This window comes from Heptranchias perlo, chromosome 32 (assembly GCF_035084215.1).
Source record: "Heptranchias perlo isolate sHepPer1 chromosome 32, sHepPer1.hap1, whole genome shotgun sequence".
Lineage (NCBI taxonomy): Eukaryota > Metazoa > Chordata > Chondrichthyes > Hexanchiformes > Hexanchidae > Heptranchias > Heptranchias perlo.
The window spans coordinates 17,012,719-17,040,089 of record NC_090356.1 but is presented as its reverse complement, the minus strand read 5'-3'; the positions used below and the strand labels follow the sequence as shown (position 1 = coordinate 17,040,089).

General features: G+C 39.7%; 1 protein-coding gene across 2 annotated transcripts; it reads left to right on the top strand.

Moving 5' to 3' along the window:
* Window positions 1-76: 76 nt before the first annotated feature.
* On the top strand, window positions 77-25,765 carry ube2j2 (ubiquitin-conjugating enzyme E2, J2 (UBC6 homolog, yeast)). Of its 2 annotated transcripts, XM_067970492.1 has the most exons (8): window positions 77-282; window positions 5,399-5,476; window positions 10,027-10,157; window positions 13,957-13,997; window positions 15,790-15,892; window positions 19,282-19,420; window positions 23,930-24,010; window positions 25,096-25,765. In XM_067970492.1, exons 3-8 carry the CDS (start codon window positions 10,027-10,029, stop codon window positions 25,372-25,374), a joined length of 774 nt encoding a protein of 257 aa, XP_067826593.1. In that variant the 5' UTR covers window positions 77-282; window positions 5,399-5,476; the 3' UTR covers window positions 25,375-25,765. The 2 variants fall into 2 exon arrangements, with proteins under 2 accessions (XP_067826593.1, XP_067826592.1); XM_067970491.1 differs by lacking the exon at window positions 5,399-5,476.
* The last annotated feature ends 1,606 nt before the right edge of the window (window positions 25,766-27,371 follow it).

The window sequence follows — 27,371 nt, the reverse complement described above, 5'->3', positions numbered from 1 at the left end:
TGGTACAGTTGCCGTCATCTGGGGAGTGACTGAGCTGCTGGTGATAAGCTGGGAGCTGCCGCCAGAGGGAGCCGGTGAGCGCCGAGCCGGAAGTATTTGAGCGCTGCACCAGCTCGGCCCGCGGCCGCCATATTAGCGCCGCTTTGCTTCGCCGCCGTACCGGGTCTCGGTTCATTCACTCGGGGAGAGAGCGGTGGGGAAATCCCGGTGGGAACGTGGTTCAGCTGCTCATCCAGGATCCGGGGTCCCGTTCGGAAGGCGTTGGACGGGTTTCATGTCGAGGTAAATGCCGCGACCTCCCCGGGACTCGCTCGGTGACCGCGGAGCAGCGCCCGGGGCGCGGGGCTCAGGCCCTTGGGTTGCAGCCGGCCGGGCACTGGCTCCAGCCGCGCTTCTTAGCGGCCTTGGCCGGCGGCCCCGCTAAGCCGCGGGAGACGCTGTGAAAGGACCTGGGAGGGCGGGACTCTCGGGGAAGGAGTCCGGGTCAGGCTTTGGGGCCCCGGCCTCTGGGCGCTGAGGGTTCGGTCCTGGAAGGTGCTGAGAGACGAGGAATGTGCTGATGGGAGATCAGAGACTCGGGGAGCTCCCACTGGATTGGAAACAAGGCAACCTGGCACTTATTTTCAAGGAAGGGACAAAACAAACCCGGGCAATCACAGACCCATTAGCCTTACATCAGCAGCTGGCGACATTATGGGAGTGTTGACTGGGAACGAACTTCTGCAATTTATACACAATAACCCTGTAAGTGGCAGCCAGCCCTGAAGGGGCAAATCCTGACATCCCAACCCCCATGATCGTTTTGAGCAAGTGATGTCCCAAGTGGGTGTTGGAAAGCTCTTTGACATAGTGTTCCTAGACTGATTGATAGCCTTTGATAAAGTCCCACATTAACGATTGCTACACCAGCTTAAAACACTGAAATCCTAGGGTAACTTAGGTGTAGATAAGTTATTGGAAGCAGCAGCTACTAGTTAAGGGAGTGATGTTGGGCTGGAGCACTGAATGGAGTGCCTCAGGGATTGGTGCTGGGGCTCCTATGTTTCTGGTGTACATAACGTGGATTCAGAAACACAATGTATGTTAGGCCAATATGTAAATACCAAACTTGTGGGTGTTGAGGGAGGGGCTGGGCAGGCAGGAGAGCGAGCTTGGGATTTTAGGGGAAGACCTTGTTAAACCATCAGTGCAATGCGCTGCAGTGGTGATGAGGGCAAGTAGCGTTGTAGGATGTATAAAGAGAGAGAGGGCACAAGTCCAGGAAATGGAAATTTGCACACAGCACTGGTTCTCCTCCATGTTAAGTGTGCATTTCTGGGCACCATACCACAGACAAGGAGGAAGTACAAAGAAGGGCAACTAAGTTCATAAGTTGTGTCTGAGATATGAGAAAAACAAGGTGCTGCATTCATTGAAGAAAAGGTGGCTTAGGGATGATCATGAGATATTTAACATCTTAAAAGAGAATAAATAAATGTTTAAAGGTTGGTGTACAGAGTAAGTAAATAATTGCAAGTAATGCAGGTTGCTAGAGCTCGGTGACAGTTTTAACACCCCTAACTCATCTGATTGATTACCAAATTAAACAACCTGGTCTGTTTACCCAGACAAAACTGTCTCCAGCATTATCTTGTAAATAATAGTGTGATGCTTCTATCTGAGATTGCTGGTTCACAGTCATGCAGTTTTCTCAAATGTAAGGATGTGCATTTCACTCTTCCTCATAAAGGCACCTCATGCTGCAGTGGTGATAAAGGAAAACAGCTAACTCCCTCTCAGCAAGCAATTGCACAAAATCACTTTTAGTTTGTCCACTTAGATTGAGTTAAAATTTTAGATAAACGCACATGTCGGGTGACAGTGGCTGAAAACTTTTGTACTCTATGCCTCTTTATAAAACCTAGGATCCCATATGCCCTTCTTATACGCTTATCAAGTTGTCCACCTACTTTTAAAGATTTGTGTATCTGAACCCCTTAGTCTCTTTACCATTTAGTGCATGGGTCCATTATCTTCCCTCCAAATTGTATTACCTCACGTTCTCTGCATTAAATTTCAACCACCATCTATCTCCTCAATCTACTAACCTATCTATTTCCTTCTGAAATTGCTTACAGTCCTCTCTACAGTTAACTATGCTCCCTGTTTGAGTTGACTGTAAATATTGGTATTGTGGCCCCTGCACTGAGTCCAGATAATTTTTTGAGAGAAGAGCAGTGGCCCCAACATTGACCTTGGAGGCACACCACTGTTTACATCCCTCCTGCCTGAAAAACATGCATAAACCATACTCTGCATTTCCTTTATCAGTACACTATTATTTCTTCATATAACCTTATTAAATTTGTCAGACATGACTTGCCGTTTACAAATCCATACTGCTGTCCTTAACTGTTTTTCTTGATGAATATTAATTTTAAGCTTACTCACTACCAATGTTAAGCTGACTGATCTATAGTTATCTAATTTATCTCTTTCTTCGTTTTTGACTTAAGTGTTACATGTGCAACCCTCCAGTCCTGTGGCACAACTTCCATATCGAACGATGTTTGAGATATTGTGATGTGGAGATGCCAGTGATGGACTGGGGTTGACAATTGTAAACAATTTTACAACACCAAGTTATAGTCCAGCAATTTTATTTGAAATTTACAAGCTTTCGGAGGCTTCCTCCTTCCTCAGGTAAATGTCAGGAACTCCTCGAAGCCTACGCATTTATAAATCACAGAACAATACATGGTGATTACAGACAGTCTTTGCAACTGCCCGTTGCCAAGGCAATCACCGTGTTCAGACAGAGAGGTGTTACCTACAGAACCCCCGAATATACATTCAACAAAAAAAACAAACAAACAGGAAAAAAAAACAGAGAGAGAGGTGCAGAAACATCCGGAAGGCAGAGAAAGCCAGCAAATGACCCGTTATATTAAAAACAGATAGCTTTTGTTCGCTGGTGGGCTTACGTGTAGCGTGACATGAACCCAAGATCCCGGTTGAGGCCGTCCTCGTGGGTGCGGAACTTGGCTATCAATTTCTGCTCGACGATTTTGCGTTGTCGTGTGTCTCGAAGGCCGCCTTGGAGTACGCTTACCCGAAGGTCGGTGGCTGAATGTCCCTGACTGCTGAAGTGTTCCCCGACTGGGAGGGAACCCTCCTGTCTAGCGATTGTTGCGCGGTGTCCGTTCATCCGTTGTCGCAGTGTCTGCATGGTCTCGCCAATGTACCATGCTCTGGGGCATCCTTTCCTGCAACGTATGAGGTAGACAACGTTGGCCGAGTCACAGGAGTATGAACCATGCACCTGGAGATATTGTGGTCAGAGTCTCTAACTTCCCTCAGCATTCTAAGATGCATGCTATCAGGACTGGTGCCGTTTCCTTGTTTTTGAGTTACCCCAATTTTTTTTCAGTGCTGCTTCCTTATCGGTAGTTATCCTGTATGATTGTTCCAGCTTCTCCACTTGGACCCTTTAATTCCCACTGTCACACTGCTATGTGCAAACCAATAAACTACTTATTTTGTATCTCCACCAATCCTTCGTGCTCAATAAGATGCTTTCTTTGACTCTTATTTTACTTATCTGTTTTTGCAAAATCAATTGCCATTTCCTTTTATGTTCCCTGCCAGAATTTCTTCATATCTTCTCTTTGCCTTTCTAATCTTTTTTGCCTCCCCTCTATATTCTGGATTTTCTTTCATGTTAGCCCCAGATTTGTTGTCATATGCATTTTTAATTTGAATTTCTTTCCTCATCCAAGGAACTACCAGTTTTTGTTGCACCACCTTTACTTCTTGTGGGAATATGTCTTAATTGTCTCCCATTTGAAAATTTCGTATTCTTTGTACAAAGTCTTATCTGTTAACTTTCCAATTTATCTGTGGTTTTTATCTAATTGAAATTAGAATTTTTCCAGTCAAGTACCATTATCTTTGACTCTTTCCTTTTCAGTTTTTTTTTGTCCACTTTTATTAAATTCTGGTAGCTGTTTCCAGATGACTGCTACCCTTACGTTACTGACTGGCTCCATGTAATTTCCTAGAACTGGATCCAGCACAGTCACCTTCATTGTTGGACTAAAAAATAACTGATCTCGAAAGCAGTCCTGGATACAATGTAGAAACCCCTCTCTTATTTTGCCCTTTTCATTACTTTTACCTCACTCTGTCTTTAAATAATTAAAGTCACTTATTATTATGGCCCTGTTATTTCTGCTTTTTTCTCTAATTTGTCTAAGTATCTCCTGCTCTATTGCATTCGGCAGAATATAATAAACTCTCAATAGTGTAAGAATTCCCTTCATATTCCTTAAGTAACCAAATAGATTCAGGTTTTTCATTATCCTTATGCTCTAATACTGTAATGGAATCCTTAATTAATATTGCTGTCCCTTCTCTCTTTCCTACTGTAACCCTCCTAAATATTTTCTAACCAGGAATGTTTAGCTTCCTGTCCTGCCTTAGCTTAAGCCGCAGCTCTGTTAATGCTGTTGAGTGATTTTAAGTGTCCCAGATAGACTGGCATAAAAGTAATGCATGTGGTCAAAGTGGGGAATACTTTTTAGTATGTATCCAAGACCACTTCCTAGATCAGGATGTTTCTCGTCCAACAAGGATAGAAGCATTGTTTAATTTAATTGTGGGAAATGAAGTAAGGTAGGAGAGTAATTGGGAAATAATCACAACATTGGATGAAGTGTAAAACAGAAAAAGGACAATGAAGCCAGAGATAAAGTTGCTGGGTTGAAAAAGGCAAAGTTCGGTGATGTAAAATGGGATCTGTTTCAAATTAAGTGGCTAGAAAAGTTAGCGAACAGGATGTCTTGGGAAATCTTCAAATAAGAGACAGACCGATTCTTATAAGACAAATACATCAAAGAGTGGAGTTCAGTGGATAACTAAATTAAAAATAAACTGAAACTTAAAAGGTAAGTACGTGATAAAATTAGGGCTAACTATTAAAGAAAACGATAAGGAATATAGAAAGGGGAAGAGAAAGGAGAGATTAGAAGGGCTGAGAAGGAATATGAAAAAGACTAGCAGGTAACAGCAAAATAATGAGGGCTGTTATAAGCATGTTTAAAAGTAAAAGAACAGTTAGTGAAAGGACAGCAGCACTCAAGGATGAAGAGGGAAATCCAGTTTTGAAGATTGAAAGTATGGCAGAGCTGTTAAATATTTGGTGTCAGTTTTTACAAAGTAGAAATGAGATTGTCGATGTACCAGAGGAGGATGTGGAACAAATCTTAAGATAACCGCAGAAAAGGAATTGCTTCTGAAGAAGTTGGCAGACCTCAATGTGGACAAGTCACTGGGCACTGATAGCATGCCGCCAAGGCTGATGGAGGAGTCGGAGAGGCGATAGCAGAGGTTCTGACCACAATTTTTCGATCTTCCTTAGATATGCAAATTGTGCCGGTGGACTGAAGGGTAGCCAATATAACACCTCTGTTCAAGAAGGGAGAGGAGGATAAACCAGGTAATTATAGACCAGTTAGTCTAACGTTGGTTGTGGGCAAACTCTTTAGAATCCATAATTCAAAATAAAATTAGTGAGTGTTTAGAAATGTATGGGTTAATCAAGAGCAGCCAGCACGGATTTGTTAAAGCAAGTCATGTTTGACAAATTTAATAGTTTTCTGAAGACCTGATCGATTGGATTGATATAGGGAATGTAGTAGATGCAGTGTCTGGATTTTCAGAAGACATTTGATCAGGTTTCTCAGGTTTCAGGAGTATGGTATAAGAGAAGATGACAGACAATAAACAAAGGGTTAGTGTTAAGGGTATTGCTTGGATTGGAGAAGGGTTGGAAGTGGTGTACGCCAGGGGTCCGGTGCTGGGTGCCTTTTTGTTCCCTGTCTATATATAGATGATTGGGACTTGCGTATAGGGAAAATATTGAAATTTGGTGGTGACCCAAAGTAGCAGGTTTACAAACAGTGAGGAGGATTATAAAAGGTTTCAGGAGGAGGACACAGGCAGGTTAGCGGAATACACAGACTTGTAGCAGATATAATTTTAATGCAGATAAATGCGAGGTATATTTTGAGAGTTAAAAGAAGGAATGAAAATATACACTTAATGGAAAGATGCTGAAGGGTGTGGATGAACAGGGAGACCTAGGGGTTCAAATATATAATTACCTGAAAATGTGACTGCAGGTAGATAACACTTTTTTTAAAAAAAAGGCCAGTAGCATTTTTGGTTTTATAAAAGGAAATGTAGAGTACAAGGTTGAAGAAGTAATAAAGTTGTACAAGACAGTGGTTTGACTACAGTTAGCCTTGTGTACAGTTTTGGGCCTGCCATTATGGAAAGGATATTAAAGCCATAGAAAGCATACAATGTAGAGTTACCAGGATAACACCAGGGATGGAAAACTATAGTTATGAGGAGAGGCGTCAGATATTGGGACCACTTCCATTTAATCAGAGAAGGCCAAGAGGAGATTTAAGAGTTGTTTTAAAAATTATGAATGGTTTTGCTAGGGTGAATAAGGAAAGACTTCCTTCTGGTTGGGGAGTCATCAATTTGAACTGTCAGTGAGGAGCAGAGTTTGGAGAAATTTTAAATGTCAACCTGGCTTAGTGGTAGCACTCATGCCTGAGTCAGGAGGTCATGGGTTCAAGCCCCACTCAAAGGACCTGAGGTCAAAATCTAGGCTGACATTTCCTACAAAATAAGTGACAATACTTCAAAAGTAATTCATTGACTTTGAAGCACTTTGGGATGCCCTGTGGATGTGAAAGGCCCCATGCAAATATAAGTTCTTTTTCTTTACCCGCATGGAATGTTTTGCCACGGGGAGTGATTGAGGTAGAAATAATTGCACCTTTTTAAAGGAAAAGTGGATAAATATTTGAAGCAGAGCAAGATACTGGGCTTTGGGGAGAGTGCGGGGCGGTTTTGGATTGCTGTAGCAAAGAGTCGATACAGGCACAATGGGCTGAATACTTACATGGTTCCATTATGTCATGGTCCCCATAGCACTTTGTGCCTCCAGCTCACCAGTTTTATTCAAATACTTTTTCTTTTACATACATACAATTCAAACCTGTCTCTTTAGCCAACATTTTTAAAGATCCTTTTAATTCTTCTTTCCTCTGACCTGTTCTTTATTTCTCTCTCTTTCTCTCTCTACTGCACCCCTTGCAACTTTTGCTTTAATCTCTGCTCTTTGTCTTTTTGTTCCTTTCCCCTTGCAATATTAGTTTAAACCCTTCCCACAGAACTGGTTACTCCCTTAGGGAAGGCATTGCCCCCAGCCCCCACCTCCCAAACCCGTGACCTCTACCACCTAGAAAGACAAGAACAGCAGGCACATGGGAACAACACCACCTGCACGTTCCCCTCCAAGTCACATACCATCCCGACTTGGAAATATATCGCCGTTCCTTCATCGTCGCTGGGTCAAAATCCTGGAACACCCTTCCTAACAGCACTGTGGGAGAATCTTCACCACACGGACTGCAGCGGTTCAAGAAGGCGGCTCACCACCACCTTCTCAAGGGCAATTAGGGATGGGCAATAAATGCCAGCCTCGCCAGCGACGCCCACATTCCATGAACGAATAAAAAAAAAAGCTGTGTTCAGGTGGAGCCTATCCTTCCTGTACAGGCCACGCATGCCCCAGAACTGGTCCCAAATGTCTCCAAAATCTGAACGTGTCTCTGGTTGTGAGCCTGAGATTACTACCCTGGAGGTCCTGGTATTTACCCTATTTCCTAATTGCTGAAACCCCCTTTGCAGGACCCCAGTTCTACTTCTTCCAATGTCCTTGGTTCCAACCTGAGCCGTGACTTCTGGATGTTCTTCTTCCCGTTCCAAAATCTTTTGGACATGCTCAGTGATGTCCCTTTTCTTGGCACCTGGGTGGCAACATACCATTCAGGACCCTCAGTTGCGACTGCAAAAGTACCATTCTATTTCCTCTAACTATGGAATTCCCTACTTTATCCGTGGCAATTTCAACACCATTCACTGAGTATGTGTGTCACCCATTTCTCCTTCCTAGATGCAGTACTTTCCACTTTTCCACATTAAATTTTATCTACCATTGTTCTGCTTACCTACATATTTTGTCCATCCCATTCTATAATTTATAAGCTCCCTCAACTAAATCCACTTTCCTGCCTAATTTGACCAATTTACATGGAGTTTCTAAATTCCATTCATTGCTGTTAATCAGAAACGGTAGTGGTCCCAACATTGATCTCTGGGGCACCCTGCTCAATGTTTCCCTCTCTTCCCCCACCTTGACATAACTCCTCTTAACAATTACCTGTTGCTTTCTACCCGTCAGCCAGTTTCGTACCCTGAATCCTCACAGCTTTGAGCTTAACTAATAACCTTTTATGTGGAACTTCCATTTATTGGCTGCTGGTAATGAAACTCCAACCAACCACAAGGAAATGATCACATGTGGGAAGTGTCTCCAACTGCTTACACTTGAACTCGAAGTCTCTGAGTTTAAGGAGCAGCTGAGGGCACTTGCAACATTTGGGAGGCTGAAGGGTTCGTCAAGTGCACGTTCCTGATTTGTCACTGTGTAAGCACTGGAAAGGAAGTGGCTAACCATCCATCGGGATAGGAAGAAGAAACGAGAGGCATTGCAGGGATAAAAAGGTGACAGTGGCAACTATGAGCAATGCTGTGGCACTGGGGAGAGTAAAGTGCGAGATGCAGTAGTAATAGGGTCATTCCATGTCTGGGGAATACGTGGGTGCTTTAATAGTCACAACCAAAAATCCTGATTGTGTATTGCAACCTGGCTGCCAGGGTAAGGATATAACTGCGCTCGTGCACAAGAATTTGGATAGCGAAGAGAAACAGCAAAAAGGTGTGGTTCACATTGGAACCAGTAACGTAGGAAGGAATAGAATTGAGGTTCCGCAAAAGGGATTTTCAAGAATTGGGAGTTAGCTTAAAGAACAGGACCTCAACGATAGTAATCACCAGATTACTCGTGCAGATACTAGAAAGAAGGAACTTTAATTTATTTAATGCCATTTATATAGCACTTTATCATGTCCTCAAGAAATCTGTGTTTCACATCCAATTAATTTTTGAACTGTAGCTAATTGACATATGGAACTTACTGTTGTCTTCAGTCTGATCAATTCTTATGAAGACTATCACAGTCACCTTGTTTGGAACTGACCTTGTGTATATTCCTTAGAGAAACAGCCTGTGCAATCCTGTTTTAATCCCTCATGTGCTGATTCTAACAATACAAGATATGTTTAAAAAATTAAGCACAGACAAAAAAGTACATTTTTGTCACAACTGCAGTCATTAGTATAATTGAGACCTGTGCTGCTGCTGCGGGCAATGCATACTGCCAAGAGGTGCTTACAGCTGGTCATGATGTGGAGATGTACAGCTGGTGTGGCCGATAGTAACACAAAGTATCTTGCTGCTGGCAAGGTGAATGGCTAATGTAGTTTTGCAATCACTGTAGAGAATCAGCTGCTAAATAGTCTCAAAAAGCAACTTTAAAGTCACTGCAAGTGCAGAGTTTAAAGTGGAATCAGCTGCTGTAGAAGTTTCTGCGCAGTACAAGCAGCACTGTGAGCTGGGGTGTTGATAAGTCTTGGGAATGATTTCGCAGTCAGTTTAGTAGAGACACATATATTGGGAATGTTCAAAGTGAGGTTTAGTTGACTGAATTTTATCATTGCTGATGTATGTTATATTCTTGGGTATGAATGCGCTATTAGTTCTGCTTATCCGTTATTCAAACGTGGTAGTAGGTGAATAGCCCTTAGATTTTGTGTTAATCTTTTAACCATTTCTCACCAGTTTTTCCATCAGTTTTGCAACTGCATGTCTTGTTTAATTTTTAATTTTTTTACAGTATTTCTGGCTAGTTCTCATGATTTGATTTTAATTTTTGGTCCTACTTTTCATCATATATTTTTATATACCCATTTACTCTAAAAGACTGGCCAATTGATTTTGGCAGTAAGAGTACATCCCAACACCTTTTAAACTGCTTGATGAGAAAAGAAAATGTTACTTCCTTAGATGAGCAACAACAGTAACAAGCGAGCTCCAACAACAGCAACGCAGCGACTGAAACAGGACTATCTTCGAATAAAGAAAGATCCAGTGCCTTATATCTGCGCAGAACCTCTCCCATCTAATATTCTTGAATGGTAAGTATATTTAGCTTCAAAAGATTACTTAAACAATTGTGTGTGTATATAATCTCAATCACAGTGATTACAGATAAGGAAGCCCATTCAACCAATTTTAGTTCATCCGTCCAGAATGACCCTGAAATCCCTGCCCGTTGCAGCATCCAATTGGTTCGTAATTCATTCCTAGGTTTTTGCCTCCACTATTCTATCTGGGAGTCTATTCCATGTATTGAACACTTATGTGAAGTAATTCCAATACTAAATTTTCCATTTACTAATTTGAACGTGGGCTCCAAGTCCAACTGTTACAATGTAATTTAAAATATTTTTCCAGGTTTACCTTTTCATACCGGTTACTATCTTGTGAGTCTCCAAGATAACCTCCTTTCAAAGCTGGAAAGCACAAGTTTCTCCAGTCATTTCTAACACCAGGGATCAGCCATGTAGCTCTCCTCTTATTGCCTCCCTTGTGTCTTTGGGCACCAGAACAGGGCACAGTACTTGAGGTGCGGTCTGACTTCAGTACTATACAGTTTGCTGATGCTACCTCTAGACTTGAGGAAGTCAACAGCATGGATGAGGGTTACAGCAGCAGATGAGCTGAGGCACAGAACCGTATACCACCACAATCTGTAACCTCATGACTCACCGCATCCCTTACTCCTCCATCATCACCAAGCCGAGACACAAACCTGGTTGAATGAAGAGCGAAGAAGGGCAAGCCAGGAGTGGTGTCAGGCAGAACAAAAAACATTAAAAAAAAAATCTAGGCCAACAGCTTTATTTTGAACCTCAGATATTTAAATTGCTGCTCTGCATTGGCTAGACATACTGAGTGCCGAATCTAATGAGCTTTTTGGGTCTTTTTCAACTTCATCCTTAGCTAATTTAACTCCTTTTGTGGTTTCTTTAAGTTTGCACCCAAGTCAATTCCCTTTTGATACTTCATGAAAATGGTACATCTAGTGCAGTTTCTGTCATGCTGATGCCAACACACTGTCTATATGTGGATTTCTGTGACACACTTTCACTTGCTTTGCTCCAATTTTATACAAAGTAGTGAAAAATCAGAGCTCTGTAACCATGAGCACTGAGCAAAATCAACCACTAAGGAAAAATAAACCGAACCAATCATATAGCTTAAAAAAAACAATCCTTTTGGCTGCAATAGATCAGAACTGTAACTGAGAAGTGCTGAAATTCTATCAAACAAAAATAGATCCTGAACTGATCAAATTGCACAAAATGCCTTTTCAAAAACCTAACATCTGCCCCTTTCTCACATTTAAATATGAGGTTCAAAATAAAGCTGTTGGCCTAGTTTTTTAAAAATGTTTTTTGTTCTGCCTGACGCCACTCCTGGCTTGCCCTTCTTCGCTCTTCATTCAACCAGGTTTGTGTCTCGGCTTGGTGATGATGGAGGAGTAAGGGATGCGGTGAGTCATGAGGTCACGGATTGTGGTGATATACAGTTCTGTGCCTCAGCTCATCTGCTGCTGTAACCCTCATCCATGCCGTTGTTACCTTTAGACTTGACTATTCCAGTGCTCTCCTGGCCGGCCTCCCATCTTCCACCCTCCATAAACTTGAGCTCATCCAAAACTCTGGTGCCCGTATCCTAACTTGCACCAAGTCCAGTTCACCCATCACCCTTGTGCTCTCTGACCTATGTTGCCTCCTGGTCTGGGAACGCCTCAATTTTAAAATTCTCATCCTTGTTTTCAAATCCCTTCGCTGCCTTGCCCCTCCCTATCTCTGTAGCCTCCTACAACCTTCCGAGATCTCTGCGCTCCTCCAATTCTGGCCTCTTGCGCATCCCTGATTTTAATTGTTCCACCATTGGCGGCCATGCCTTCAGCTGCCTAGGTCCTAAGCTCTGAAATTCTCTGCCGAAAGCTCGCTGCCTCTCTACCTCCCTCGCCTCCTTTAAGATGCTCCTTTAAAACCTACCTCTTTGACCAAGCTTTTGGTCACGTATCCTAATATCTCCTTATGTGGCTCGGTGTCAAGTTTTGTTTGATAATTGCTCCTGTGAAGTGCCTTGGGACATTTAAGTTTGTTAATGGCGCTATATAAATGAAAGTAGTTGTTGCTGTTGATAAACCACAGTGCCTCATGGGTGCCCAGTTTTGGGCTGCTAGATTACAAAATTTACCCTCATTTATCGGAATGACACCTACCCAGCCTCCTACAGATCTTTGGCCTAAGAATGAGGGGTAAACTGCACACTTCTAATTATTGTGAACTAGAATGTCTACTGGAATCACTGTTTGGAATCAGACAATGTGCTTAACCCCATTGGGATTCTGCGGGATTTTCCACATGAATATTTTGTGAATTCATGCGGATGTGAGGGGCAGGCTAATGTGTGTTATGATGAGCTAATGGAAATGAAAAAGTCCCAATGATGAGAGACAACTCCCATGCCACAATCCCATTTTTAACCAGATGCAAAGGATATTAACATTCTGCCTACTTAGCCATCTGCAAAGATACTGCTTCTACATTAAAAGGGATCCAGTGTAAAAGTATTAGGTCAGTGATCATTTGTTATGGCCATGTGCTATTGTACATTTAGATGTACACAAAGCTCCTTAAACAGTGCTTATGTATTTATACCAGCGACTGTCTTTCAGGAGCAGCTGGAAGAACAACCAAATCTTTTAAACAATTCGCCCAGTTGTATGCAATATAAATTTCCAATTGTACTGTACAGTATTTCGCCCATGTTTCTATTTCTGTGAATCATTTTAATCATTAATCAGTATGTTACATCAGCGTGTACAAAGCAGTCTAGTATTGTGAATGTTTTCTGCCTTGCGGATCGACAGAAGGAACAGTGAGGATCCTGCGTCACTATAAGCAATTTGTTTAGTTTGAGGTCAATTGCTTTACCTAGGCCAGTGTTGTCCAATAGAAATGGCTGACTGGCACAAGCATGAATACATCGACACAGGATTAGCCACGTGCACAAATTCTAGTAGAAAGTGACGTACTCACATTACAGGTAAATGTGCTTCATGTGTATATTTACTCAACAAACAAGATTAAAGTGTACATGCTGTGCAAATATGAGTATTGAGATCACATGCCCAACAATGGAGTCTGTTACTCACTTTTTATTTACTGATAAAAATGCAATTAGCCACATGTGGCTAGTGGCTAACATATTGGACAACACCGACCAAGGCTCACTAACTCACTGCGGCAAAATGTAAAAGCTACACCTTTCAGTTTGTAAATGACATTGGTTTGACCGCAGTTTCCAGAAACAGACAATTACAAGAGGGAAAAAAATGTTGGAAAAAGTCACAACTATAAAACGGTGACAGTAATTTGTGACCCTTGATTTTGTGTAAAATAACTGACAGCATCCCATGTCATATCTGGCAAAGTTCTACGACTTGCAGCCAAGTCCTTCAATTTTCAGGAAAAATGCCAGTTTCTTAGTAGATCTAAACAATAATTGCTTGCTGTATTCCCCCCGCCCCCAATCCACTGGGGTAAAATTACTATAACAATGCTCCTTAAGAAGTTTTGCTCTTGTGTGATTTTATTCCCCACCATCACTATCGATTTCTTGTAATTTTATGTTAGGGTATAAAAATGTTAGTCAATGGTTGAAAAATGACAGTATTTCAAAGTTATAAAGGCTTCCCAAACACCATGGCATTGGACCAGAGTACAGCAAAATTATTATATTACTAGATTGCAAATGACCATTTCCTTGCAAAATTTAAGCACAGAACAGCCTTATTCAGGAAGCAGAAAATGGAAAATGTTGGTTTCCTTAACATTTACCTTCTCTTGCTAGGCATTACGTGGTACGAGGTCCTGAGAAAACACCTTACGAGGGTATGTATTAGCATTCCTGTAAATTCTGATTTGATAATTGATGGCTAGTGTATTAATGTCATTCTCCCTGATTTATCACATTCTTTAGTCGTGTTTATCGTTCCATAATAAATTGGTTGCTGCACAACATGTTAAATATATACCTTTCTGACTGACGTGCAGTTTTGACATTCCACAGTTGGGCAGTAATGGCAGAATTTAAATTTATATTTCTTAATGGTACTGCGTCAAAGTTTAAGTATTGTCATTTAATCATTCATCCTCTGAATATCAAATGCAATGTACAAGTTGTGTGATGTGCAATTTTCCATCAATAACATTTTACTGCACATTAAGATATAGACGAAGAACATTCTCAAGGTAACAATGCATTTTAATTTCCAATAGTGAATGGATTCATTGTTAAAAAGGAGTTTCATAAGTTCAAAATCTTGACTTCAGTTGAAAGTTTAATGGCAAAGTTACGTTGCCATCCTGCTGGATATAGATGAGGTAATGTGAGCTGATTGGCTTCTCCCAAGTTAAGGAGCAGAGGTTAGACAGTGAGTGGGAGCACAAGGTGGAAGCGGACAGGAAGCAAGTGGCAGGCAAGAGCAAAAGCCTGTCTCAAAATGTGAAACGTGGGGAGGGTGAATGCCCTGAGGGGAGAGTCGCAGGTTGGGAAGGTGGAGGGGCTGCCAGCGAGAGAGCAGTAAGGGCAGCTGCGGAGGTAAGTTAGGAATTTGAATTACCCTTTATTTATCTTTGCTGGGCTGTAAGCCGGGACCTGTCGTAGAGACTGAAAGGCAGCTAATTTTTTTTGTTAATGTCTGGTTATTTTTCACAGTAGGAGCAGTGAACCAATCAGAAAACTGGGACATGAGGCTTCATCACAAAAAAAAATAGACATACGATATAGAATTTACATTTTGAGTGATGTCTGATTTGAAATTAAACCTTTCTGGGGAATTTATTATTTGTAGACTAACTGCAGGAGCGACTTAACACTGTCACTATTAATTGATATTACTGGAGGCAAGGTAGATCCATAGGATAAGATAGATAGATATATATATCTATCGGTGGACTGACCAAATAAAGAGTTGGTCCTGATCGTGGTCCATGCTATGAATGTGATGTAATTTTTATCTCAAGTCTTCATAATGTATTCTTTTTATAGCATATTCAATTGTGAAGAAAGTGCTTCTAATATTCAAGAGTTCATGTGGAACTACATGCCTGCTTGCAGGTGGATACCAGTGAAAAAGCTATGCTTGTGGATAAATTTAAAGAGAGCACGAGTGGTAATTAGTTTGCTGCTGATATAGATTGAGGATGTTAACCTTAATGAATGTTCAAAAGGAAAGAATATTTAGAATATAGTTTGGTTTCTCCATTGAATATTTGGGATGGGGAGAAGAATGGGGTTGATGAGAGAGGAAACATGAGATTTGCTTCACAGCTTTTTTAAAAAAAAAGTTATTTTCAAAAGCTGCCACAATATAAACCAAGATTTACATTTGCAAACATTTTCTGAACTATTTACTCGAATTTCTAAACTAATTCTATAATGAGAAACTAATTCTATAATAAGAAATAAACAACAGTGTTCAAAATGTGAAAGTATTGCAGTGTTGACTCTGCCAGTCGTTTGCTTATTGTGCAATTTGCTGTCGCTTAAGTTAAAACTGTTACTGGTCCATTTTTCACATGATCAAAGGCTTTGTGCAATAAAGAATGGTATGTTTTAAATGTTTGCTAAATATATAAAAGTGAAATATATACATATTCTGATAGTGCTCTTGTTTTCTAGGTGGTCTTTATCATGGGAAGTTAGTTTTCCCCAGAGAATTCCCCTTCAAACCCCCTAGTATTTATATGATTACACCAAATGGAAGATTCAAATGCAATACCCGGTAAGAGGTTTTGTTTTTGATGTAAGGTTTTCATTAGTCACGTGAAAGTACAAAGCATAAGGATCTGCTGTCATCAGTTCTTCCCTTCCTACAGACTTCACAGGTTATTCACACTGATTATAGCATTTACATTTGCTGTGTTTATGCCAAAAGGAATCTAATGTTTCCAATTTCTGACACATACCTGTCCTCAAACCCTTCAAAATTGTGTGCGACAATTCAAATAATGGTTTCAAATTGGTACAAGTTCAAAAGCTCCGTCGGCTAAACTGCTTAACTGTCCCTAACCAATGATGCTAGAAATATATGCAAATTTTTTAACATTCTTTTGAATGACTAGAAGGTTATATAACACTTTTTGCCATGGCTCGCAATGAGCATGAAGAAGCCTTGCAAAAAAAAATTGTTTTCACTCATCATCAGCCACACAGTGTTACAATTCAGGCATTTTCCTGGCGCTCTATCCCCACCCTCAACACAAAAAGCCACTCCCATAAGCAAGCCCTCACTTCAAATGAACAGACGTTTCCTTACGTCGGAAGTATCTGATAATATAGCATGTTCGTGGTGACGAAAAACTCCTTTTGCTGCTGATAGGCTGACTGGAAATACTGCAAGATGCCTTATATTCTCCTGATCGTTCAGACTGACAAATAAATCTCTGGTGGACCATATTTCCTGGGCTATAAACTATAAATCAGGTTTATGAAGAAGTAAAATCAAGCCAGACGGAGCAAGAGCAAACAGCAGATTTTACTAGATCACAGTAAAATAACTTCGCTCTAGTACTGCAAGTATATTTCAAATTGTTAAATGTTTCACAACGTTAATAATGCTCATAAGTTAGAACACACATCTGTAACGAAATATACAATGTTCCACTAGCCCCGGCTTGTCAATGTTTGGCAAAGCAGAAATTCATTAAACAAACCTTGATTTGGGACCTGAAATAAGCCATCTCTTTATTTGGAAGTCTGAATTAAACCAAAGATCAATTGTCTTTCACAGTCAAACATGGATGTCAAATCACAAGTAGGTTTTAAAGCCACGCAGTTTGTCTGATGGGTTTTCCTAATAATGTGTACCTCATGAAACAAATCAAGTCTCCTACAGGGAGTGATAGTTTTTTCCTCAGTCAGCCAGCAATCTTGTAAACGATTAGCTGTCTGCTTCTCACAGCCGGTTGAACAATATTAACTGTTTCTAGCACCTTTGTCTACCATTCATTAGTCAGTTTATCTAGCCAGAGGTGACTCATTTGTCTCAAGTGATTTTCCAGCCAGCAATGTGAATTAATTATGCTTATAGACAAGCTGATCCCAACAAGCAGTAACCCAATTTAAAGTAGTCATCAGCTGGCTAGCTAAAATCCCATAAAGAACATTTTAAAAATCCTTTATTATTTGAAACCAGGTGGCTTTCCGATCTGTGATTGAACCCCAGTTGAGTCCTAACATAGGCCATTCCTAATCTCAGTTAAGTTATTGAGAGGTGCAGAGTGTAAATAAAGCTGTTTCCTTCCAGCTGGAGAGGACATGGGAGGGAAAGTCATCCCAAGGTGCTGTTGTGTAGATCACCTCCCAGTGGCAGAAATGCCAGGCCTGGGCTTGGGTTCATTGCTTCACTTTGGCTGGTGATAGGTGTGTGGATTAGGGGAGAGGCAGCTAAAAGTAGGGGAGAAAATATATTGGAAATAGGAAGAAGAAAGTAGAGAAGTGAAACAAGCTATAGAATTTGTTATGCTTTTCCACAATTGATGAGCTGGGGCCTGTGGAATGCACTGAATATCTGAGTTGACACAAGTTTTTCCTCACCGGTGTGAGTTCCAACTTATACGCATTATTAAAGTTTTGATCCATTTATCATTTTGAAATAGATTTGCAAAGAGGAAAGGTTTTTACACCCAACTGTGTTGTATCAGTTTGACTTTTTCAACATACTGAGTTTGCTTAAAAATTTGAACATCATAATTAGTGAGCAAATGTTTACACATTTTGTAATTGCTTTAATCAAGATTATAAGTTGCTTTCATTTTTGATCGATGCAAACAGAAATTATTATTCATGTGCTAATGTAAGAATGTTACCTGTTGTGAGTAGCATGTTGTATGCTGCTCTTTTTTAAAACAAAAACATAACCAAATAGTGGCAGACTTTCTGCTGTGAACTCTGATTGGTATACTTTGTGTTTTTTACAGTTATAATGCCATTTTCCAACAAAAAAAATTACAAGGCTCATTAGGTGGTTTATTTTGCAGATCCACTGGTTATTCATAAAATTCCTTGATCCACATTTGCATGTCCAGTGGAATCTTAATATTTTAAAGTCTTTTTGCCAGCCACTTAAACTTTGATATATTGAAATTCCATTGTTTCCCATTTTCCTCTTGTACCCATATCCATTCAGACACAATTTCTCTTGCTATTTTTGGAACATCTCTTGTAAATAGCTTGTTACAGAAATGGTAATTTATAATGTGATTGTTGATGCCTTTCGTCAGCAATTTGGTAATTCGTTTCCAGCCACTGAACTTTTGCAAAAATATTGTAAAACAATAACTAATAAGCTGAGATGGCACATATACTGTATGTCTTTGGACAGTCATCTGTATAACTGTTATATGTGTAAGTAGTGATTGTATGCGAGAGATGCACCGTAAATTTATAATCTGGAGTTCTACCTATTTTGCAAAGCATGCGTGAATTTAAGTATTTTCTCCTGAGCTCCCAGAAACAACACCAACATGAAATTTACCAAAACCTACACGTTGCTTAAAATCGTTTAATTAAAACTCCTATCCAAGTGCCTTTGTACAGTGTAAGAATCTTTAATGTGTTTATTTTGAGCTGACCTACTGGAAGTCTTAAATGAAGAATTTCTGTTGTGGCACAAGGAATTTCTAAAAGTTCCATCCATTATAATGTTACATTATTTATTTTCCATAGTTTTAGTTCCTATATCTTCCATTCTTTTCCTCCTCAAAATCCAGTACACCTTTCCTCAATCTAAGAGCTTTATAGTTGACCTTCCAGAACTTTGCTCCGTAACTGGTCACTAGGAGTTGCTGAAGGGATGTTCTCTTGCCCCCCTGTCCAGAGTTGCATCACTGCCTCTTTGAAGCCCTGCTTGAGATCAGGATCTCACTATGTGAGATATCATAGGCTGACATCCAGTCACTTTAAGTATTGCCTTAAAAATAATACCTTTTTAAATTGTAGAGATCGAGAGTCCCAAAGGAAAATACATTTTTGATAAATTGCCTAAAAGGAGTGAGAATGCTATTTACCAGTTCATTGATGTGGGATATCTGTGAGCTAAGTGATTTGAGGAGTTGCATAAACCTCATCGAATAAAGAACCATAATTTTAGTAAAGACCTTTTCCTTGCAGGTTATGTCTTTCAATCACTGATTTCCATCCAGATACCTGGAACCCAGCCTGGTCTGTCTCTACAATCCTGACGGGTCTCCTTAGCTTCATGGTAGAGAAAGGGCCTACATTGGGCAGTATTGAAACTTCAGAATATACAGTGAGTTCTTTCCATTCATTACTAAAGACAAGGCTTTCATTATCATCATGTTGTGGGTTTTTTGAGGTTTGAACTGAATGATGTAGCGTGCCCTTCAAATTGTATTTTTATCCTCTTCCACTTCACTTTTCTTTTCTTATAGTCTCCCATTCTCCTAAATCAGGAAGTTAGGTTGTCTGTCTAATTTCTCTTTGTCTGTATTGATCATAACTCTCCCCAGCCAGTGGGAGGTGCAGTTCAATTGGAGTGCCTTTTTTTGGTGATTTGGGCAAAAACTGACAACTCACTGTGAGTGAGTTTAGCTAACGGGCACTTCTGGAACTCTACCGTACTATTTTCTGATTTGAAAACACTAAAGTTAGTGCCCCTTGAAACCTTTTTTGTACGGAGCGAAGAAGGGTAAATAACGACGTCTCTTTCACTCCTTATTTTCCAGGTCTGTGTAATCTTTGTCATTTTTTTTATGCTCAAGGAACTTTGTTAAAAGGTGTGGTAATGCTTCTAAAATCATTTGATATCTTGTTTTGTATTAATTTTGATTCTTCCTTATTAATCAGTCTCAATTTACTGGGCTGATATGTAAGTGGGGGGAGGTACCCTAGGTGCTATTTTGAGTTTGGTACCATACAGGAGTTGTGTTGACCACATTGCCATGTTTTACTTCTGTATTTAGGGCCTCATTTTGAAAATGTAAATTCTTTGTCACTGGGAGCAGTTTGTTCTATTATCAGTACACTGGGAAAACAAGCTAATCTTCAGTGTTTGTATCTTAACACATTTGGTCATTTTAGTAGCCTTTACTTTTTGCAGTTTAATTGTAAAGGTTAACATTTTTCAATTTTCTGGTTTCAGAATATTTTATATCCATATTTAAGTTCATTAGTTGTGCTTTGTTTTGCTTCAGTTGATGTCGATGCTTGCTTTTAAAATCAGTTCATCTTGCCACATAGCCTTTCCAAAAATGTTGTCTGCCAACAGCACATGATCTGTATATGTGTGCAACATGTTTCAAGTTTTGCAGCAAGGCATATTGTGATCATTGAATGTGCTGGAAAGAGATCCTGCTAGCTTGGATGATTTCATTTAATAGATTCAGAGATGCTTCTGTCATTAGCTTGTCAAAGAAGTAGACCTCCAAATCATACAGAAAAATGGGTCCCAAGAATGCTCCAAAGTTGAGTTGTGTTCTGTATCAACTCAAAGCCAGGGAGGAGGCATTGGAGGTCCCCTCGGAGTTGGATAACCTGCTCCAATTCAAGCACTGAATTACGGTAACAAGTGTTGAAATTGATAAACTCTTGTTTCAAGAACATTGGCTGACTATCAGTCTCACTAGCTGTACTCTAGTGCTAGTTGATACTGAACCATTGGTAGAGTTTGAATATATTTCTTTCTCGCTTGCTGGAACAGTGAGTTTTCAGAATGCTATTCCCATAAGTGCCTGTTGATGACACAGTATCCTTCCTTGTGAAGTTTCTTAAATTTAAAGTTTTGACTCTCTTTCCACAGCTTTGCAAGATCTTTTTTGCTGCTGTTGGTACTGATGCAGATCAAGTCTTTAGCAAGGCAGTGGTCAGTGTTTCAACTGTTCAAACAGCATCATTAAAGTATCCTATTGTCACCAGGTACCAGCATTGATTGAGTGCACTAAGCCAAGGTCCAGTTATGTTAGTAAAAGCAGATGGCAGTTATGAATCAGAAATTTTTGAGGAAAGATATAAGTTTTTAGTTGGACAGCATGGGGAAATGTCCCGTTCCCTAGGTTCTTGGATCTTGTTGCATTTTAGTTGATGTTTAGATCTGCTCCCAAGTGTGTGTCTTTCTGTTCAAGAAGCTTTATCACAAGTGAGGACTCCACTCCTGGGCTTAGTGGATTTATCAACTAATTTTTGTTGTCTGGCCGCCAATGTAGACATACACTAAAAACTGTTTGGGAAAGCATATGTGCCATTGTATATGAAGTAGTCCCCAAACCACTCTACACACACTATTGTGTAAGGATATTGAATAAATAGAAGCTAGCAAATACCTTGATAGTCTTGAGACCAATATACTGAATAGATTGTAGCTACAAGCTCTTCCATGGTAACTAATGCTTGGACTAATGTACCACATTCAAGAAACGTTTATCCAAATGTGCATGTAAAAGGACACTGGTCTGGGCAGACAGCACTACTTGAGTGGTTTGTGTTGGACATGTCTCAACATCATGCAAAGGTGGCACTAATTATTAGCATACAACCATCTTCTTGCACAAAGCCTTGAGGGCTCAATGTCATAGCTGATAACCTGTACAGGACTATGGTCCAACCGTACAAGTGCACCATTTATCTGGAGACACCCCAGGTTATCTTTGAAACTTGGAGTTATCTATTGCAAGTTTTCAAAATAAGCGAATGCAGGCATCAAGATATTTATTGCGTGGAGAAATTCCCTTCTGCTGTGCTAGTTTTTCCTTTGCTGCCCATGATTAGTCACAAGATTCAAGCCGACCAAGCCATTACAGTAACTCCATCCACACTTATTGGTAGTATTTATAAACTCATTGTCTATCACCTGGCTTGTTAAAAGTTTATGTAACAGCCATTGCAGCATTTTACCCACCTCTGGTAGTGCATTTAGTTGGTGAACATTCACTGGTATCTAGTTACCTGAAAGCTATCAGGGACATAAAATTCCTGAGCCAGTAATGCCTACCTGGGGTCTGAATCATGTTTTCTACGTATGTGTCAAACCAATTTGAACCTAGGCTTCTCAACATCTTATAGCAGTTTTATCTTTAGTTGGGGTCTGTGTCTCAGGAGAGTGACATACATGCGCTGCTGCCCTGTGTTTACCAAATTAGCTAATTCTGACTTCTGTGTAGGGCAGATACGTAGTTCCCCTTTGCATCATGGCATCATGGCATCATGGTGGGAGATTAGGGGACCAGCTAAAAGGTAGACCTCTAGCCATTGGTCATGTAGAGGCAAGTAAGTTTATACTTGACTGTCATTGACTGCAGGAGACCTGAGCGCTGGGAATTGATGTCATCGCAGTAATGTAAGAGCACCTTTAGTTTCTTTTAAGTAAGTAGGGTAAGCTAATGCCCTTGAAACTGGGCACTAAACTGTATCTTTGTCTATTCGCTAGTTGTGATTCACCAGGAATAGAAAAAGCTTGTTCTACTCATGCTGTGGCACGTTTAGGGTCAATATATGAAAATGTCTCCATGCACTTTCTGCAAGGCTGCTGTATGGTGAAATTTCCATACTTTTACAAAACATTCACTTTTTCACCAGAGTATCCTCTTGGTTTTAATAATTTGAGTTAAAAGTCTAATTGTTGTAATATGCTCCAAACTGCCCTCTTACTCAGCTTTCCAGCTCTTTTTCTGTACTACTTCAGCATGACACATTTGTTTATGGAGTTTGAATGAGGAGAAATGTTGAATTACTTACTACAAGTATTGTCCTCCTAATTCTTTGGATGCAGTTCAGCTGCCATGTGCAACGCTCCCTCCCTACTTGCCTCTTTTTTTTAAACCTTGATGTACTTGGTGCTTTGTTTATTTGAGAAACCAGCTTCCATTACATGTTCTAAAATATCCCCAAAAACCTAATGTTGAATATTATATAAACATTAGGTGCACATAGGTAGTCAAGACCAAATTGAACTTTTCAGGTCAAAAAGGGTTAGAGGGGATGAGGAGGAGGCATGTCGGAAGGGAAGAGGGTAAGGAGGAGGGAGAAGACAGTGGCAGAGGACGGTGTTATGGGCCAAGATCTTGCTTAGTGGGGGCAATGGGATTTGAGGGTCACGGGGAGGGGGGGTGCAGGCTGAAAACAGATAGCTGCCGGAAGTAAGGGCTTAATATGCGCCCCGTGGTGGTGGGATATTGGAGGCTGAAATCTGGATCAATTTGTTGGGGGGGGGGGTTTGAGGGTCAAAATTTTGCTCAATGTTTGGAGGGAAATGAGAGCCAAAATTTTGCTGAGTGGGGGTTGTGGGCTGAAAACATGGACATTGGGTAGGTGGTTGAAGGGGAGAAAACTTGTCCAATGGGAGGGGTGGGGTTGAAGGCTAAAATTTGGCTCGGTGTGGGGGGACAGTTTTTATTCAAGAGATTGATTGTTCTGACTTCTGTTTGACTTTTCATTTGGGTGAGGGGCCATCACATGACATTAGGTTCAACCCTGTTGTAATCAATTGGTCATGGTTTGTTTTTGCTTGCACTGCCATCCACTGGGGCAATACCATTAGAATCTTGAGACCGCACATCATTTTTAATATTTAATAGATAATAGCTTGTGCTTAATAGTACATTCCAGAAGAAAAATTAACTTTTGATGTAAAGATTTTACTGCAATCTTTGAAAGGTTACTTGTGAATCTGTTTTAATAATAAATGTTGAAGTGTTTTCTTTTAATTGGCAAAATAATTCATAAAAATGAGTCTTGTGGAAGTTTGTACTGGTCCTTGAATGAACCAAAAGTAATGCTAATATTTTGAATCTTTACCTCTTGGCAGAAAAGACAACTTGCTGCCCAAAGCAGTGCTTTTAATCTAAAGGATAAAGTATTTTGTGAGCTCTTCCCAGATTTAGTGGAGGTAAGTGTTCATAAACATTCAGGATTAACAACATATTGAATGTATTGTCAATCTTGGGCACTTGCTATTTTATTTTCTAATGTATGAAAATGATCTGGCCAATTGTATTGTAAGCAAAATCTTGTGTCTGTAGATATCAAAATAGACAGCGGAAACAATGAAGCCAGATTCATTATTATTTAGATCCTTTAGTTGACTGGGCAAGTAGGAGCATGTTTCATTTACTGTGAATGGGTACAAAAGAATTTTTAGAATGGAAGTAAAAATCAGAAGAGAGAGTAGCTATTTAATAGACCATGTTGATCAGGAAAGAGATCTGGAGATCATCGTAGATGAATCTATGGAATCATCATCACAATGCTTGGCTTCAGTAAATAAAGGCAAATAAACGACAGGGTCGCTTTAATAGAAGGATAGAGCACACGTCATAAGAAATTATGTTGCTGTATATGATGTTGGTTAGTCCTGCATCGAGTTCCAGGGGGAAGTTCTGGTCACATAATTATACGAAGGGTATCATTGGGGAGGGTGAGCAGCTTTATCCAGTTTTCTACTGACCCTTATAAGGTTGGCATTGGTGAGCTGGCTCCTAATGTCTACGTTACTAAATGTGTTGTCCTTACCTCAGTGGCAGAATCGTAGACCTGTTTTTCTGCAGGCTATGATTCTGCCACCAGGATAAAGGAGTCAGATTTAGTAATGTAAATGCCAGGAGGTAACTCATGAATGCTGCACTCTTGGAATGTAATCTATGCAGGTGACAGTACAAAAGTGGTTAAAGGTGATTCCAAGTATGAGGAAATTAAGATGTCCTTAAGGGTTGAGGGCAGTCAGCAACATTGAAATCTTCAAATGCTCTTGAGCAGGAGTTTTATGTTAAAAGCAGAGTTCAGTTTGTTTTTGCATATCTTGCAACCAAAAGTTAGCACTTGCGTTCTGTGGCAATATTTTTCTGGGTTGAAGATTCATGATACATTTGAGAGTTTGGGATTGAAAGAACAGAATATAAGGGAAAGAAGAAGAAATTAGGAGGTTCCAAATTAAATAGATTTAATTACATTAGTTTTATTCTCTTATGCCTCTAGGAAATAAAAGAAAAGCAACGAGCTCAAGAAGAACTAAGTAACAGAGCTCAGGCCCTGCCTCTACCGGATGTTATCCCTGATGGTGAAGTGCACCAGAATGGTATGCCGCTTCTTAATGGCCATGCAATGCTACCGGCTGCCAACCACCAAGGCCTTCAACAGGCCAACCGAAACCATGGACTCCTAGGGGGAGCTTTAGCAAACTTGTTCGTCATTGTTGGTTTTGCAGCCTTTGCCTACACAGTGAAGTATGTGTTACGAAGCATAGCACAAGAATAAAACTGCTGGAGAGACCAAATCATTGCAACCTTGCAAACAAATCGGACTCCTTTTGGGGAAACGGTGCAGAAGGGGAAGAGTAAGACAGTGCGCTGGAGTGATGTAATTAAAATTACATTTGTATATGTACAAAAAGTGACCAACTAGAGCCTATGGTTTTCTTTCACAGATGTATGGATCAACGGAGCTAACAAATAGTTCAAGAATAGGCAGAAGGTTCAGATTTACTGTGCTGGTCATGCATATTTTACAGTGGGTGGCCAATATTATGCCTCTTAATTACGGTGAATCTGAAACTATTGCTATTTCTAAAAGGGGTGTGTTTTGCAGCAGCATTTTCAGATTTTAATTGTTTACTTCAGAATGATTAAAAATCTATACCCCAACAAAATGACTTTTTAATGTATTTATATTACTATTGTATTTCAAATATATTGGAAGCATTTCTGGAATAAAAATAAAAAACAAAAATTAAATGCTAAAGCAGGATAAAACTGGGTGTGGACTTAAAATAACTTTTAAAAAAAAAATACTTTTTATTTTAGCAAAATTGGGAAAAGTGAGACTGTCACATTGGTTGTCCAGTGTAAAATAAGTGACCGTATGAGAGATCAAGACCTTGTGCACATTCCTACAAACTAATTACAGGCTTTTCCTCAATAGGTTTTATGGGTAACCCTTTGGCAAAACAGTTACAGAAACCATAATTTATAAATGAGTTTTTTTGTAATTGATCTCCAAAAAGAAAAGATGCTCAAAATGCACCACTTGTATCGCTGGAAACAATACTTTAATGGATAATAATTTGCTGCTTAATCAGTTATTTCTGGAAGATGGTTATGTTTGTCTTTCCTCTTACACAATATCTTTAGAATTTTGCAATACATTTTTCCAAAAAAAACAACCTGTATAAAATTTTGATGGGCTTCGCAGTTAACACAATTGCAAACTGTTAATTTAACAGGAAGATCTTTGCAATGCATCATCCTTGTTTTATGGGTGGCATTCAATGTTAAAATAGGATATTTGGAATACTGTTAAATGTCATTTCTAACAAGCAATATAGTTAGATTAGATTTTCACTTGACTGAAGAACATATAGTCCCATTTTGCCATATTAAAGTAATTCCCTGAATACAGTTATACCTGTCCCACTCAGCTGTAAATCTGAAATGAGCATGTTGTGCGTAATAGCAATGACTGCTTTGTAAATTGACTACCAATAAAATTTACAGGATATATTAGTAATATCATCGCCTGTCTTTAACGTCATTGAAAAAAAACTAAAGATCTTCCAGAATATGTTGTTACTTATTTTCCATGAAGAGACTGCTGTTAAACATAAGCGTAAAGTCCACAATTTTATTCTGAAAGTATTGAGTAGGGAAATGTTTGTGGTTCATTAAGTTTCTACAGTTCTACTTTATAATGTACAAAATATTTGTCTAGCCTTTAGAAAGTGTGTTTCTTGAAAGCTGCATTGGAATTGAGAAATTGTTGGTGACTTTGTATTTTGGAATTATTGAAAACTGAACAGTGGAAAAACAATGCAAATTCATTAAACTGACTAGCATAAAAGTTATTGCTTTGTAAGGCCTCTCCACATCATCCACAAGATTATTAAAATTAAAGAATTTGTTTTTTTTCCTATTTATTAAAGTATGAGTAAAATCACAAACCTCAACGTAAATGATATAATCTGGAAACCATTAATGAATTTTTCCCGGAAAGACCTATTTTGAACTTTTAAAAAAAAAGTTGACTTCAATACAATATGTTTTGATCTGTGTTTCAGTTTTTAAAATTAATAAATTCTTTATCACACATGAAACTAGAAATGTAGCTGATCCTATTTGTACCAGATTTTCCTCCAATCTTTCCCCTCCTCATATCATCATTACCCTTTTTGAGGTTATGATGATGGTAGTGACAGGAAGCAGAGAGTAGGGATAGTTGAATGATATTTGAATTGGTGGAATGTGGGTAGTGGTGTTCCC

Excerpts from the sequence above, each read along its gene's own strand:
- ube2j2 (XM_067970491.1), top strand. The coding sequence starts at position 10,027 with ATGAGCAACAACAGTAACAAGCGAGCTCCAACAACAGCAACGCAGCGA. Across the intron at positions 19,421-23,929 it reads TTGAAACTTCAGAATATACA|AAAAGACAACTTGCTGCCCA; the intron begins GTGAGTTCTTTC and ends ACCTCTTGGCAG. Across the intron at positions 24,011-25,095 it reads TCTTCCCAGATTTAGTGGAG|GAAATAAAAGAAAAGCAACG; the intron begins GTAAGTGTTCAT and ends TTATGCCTCTAG.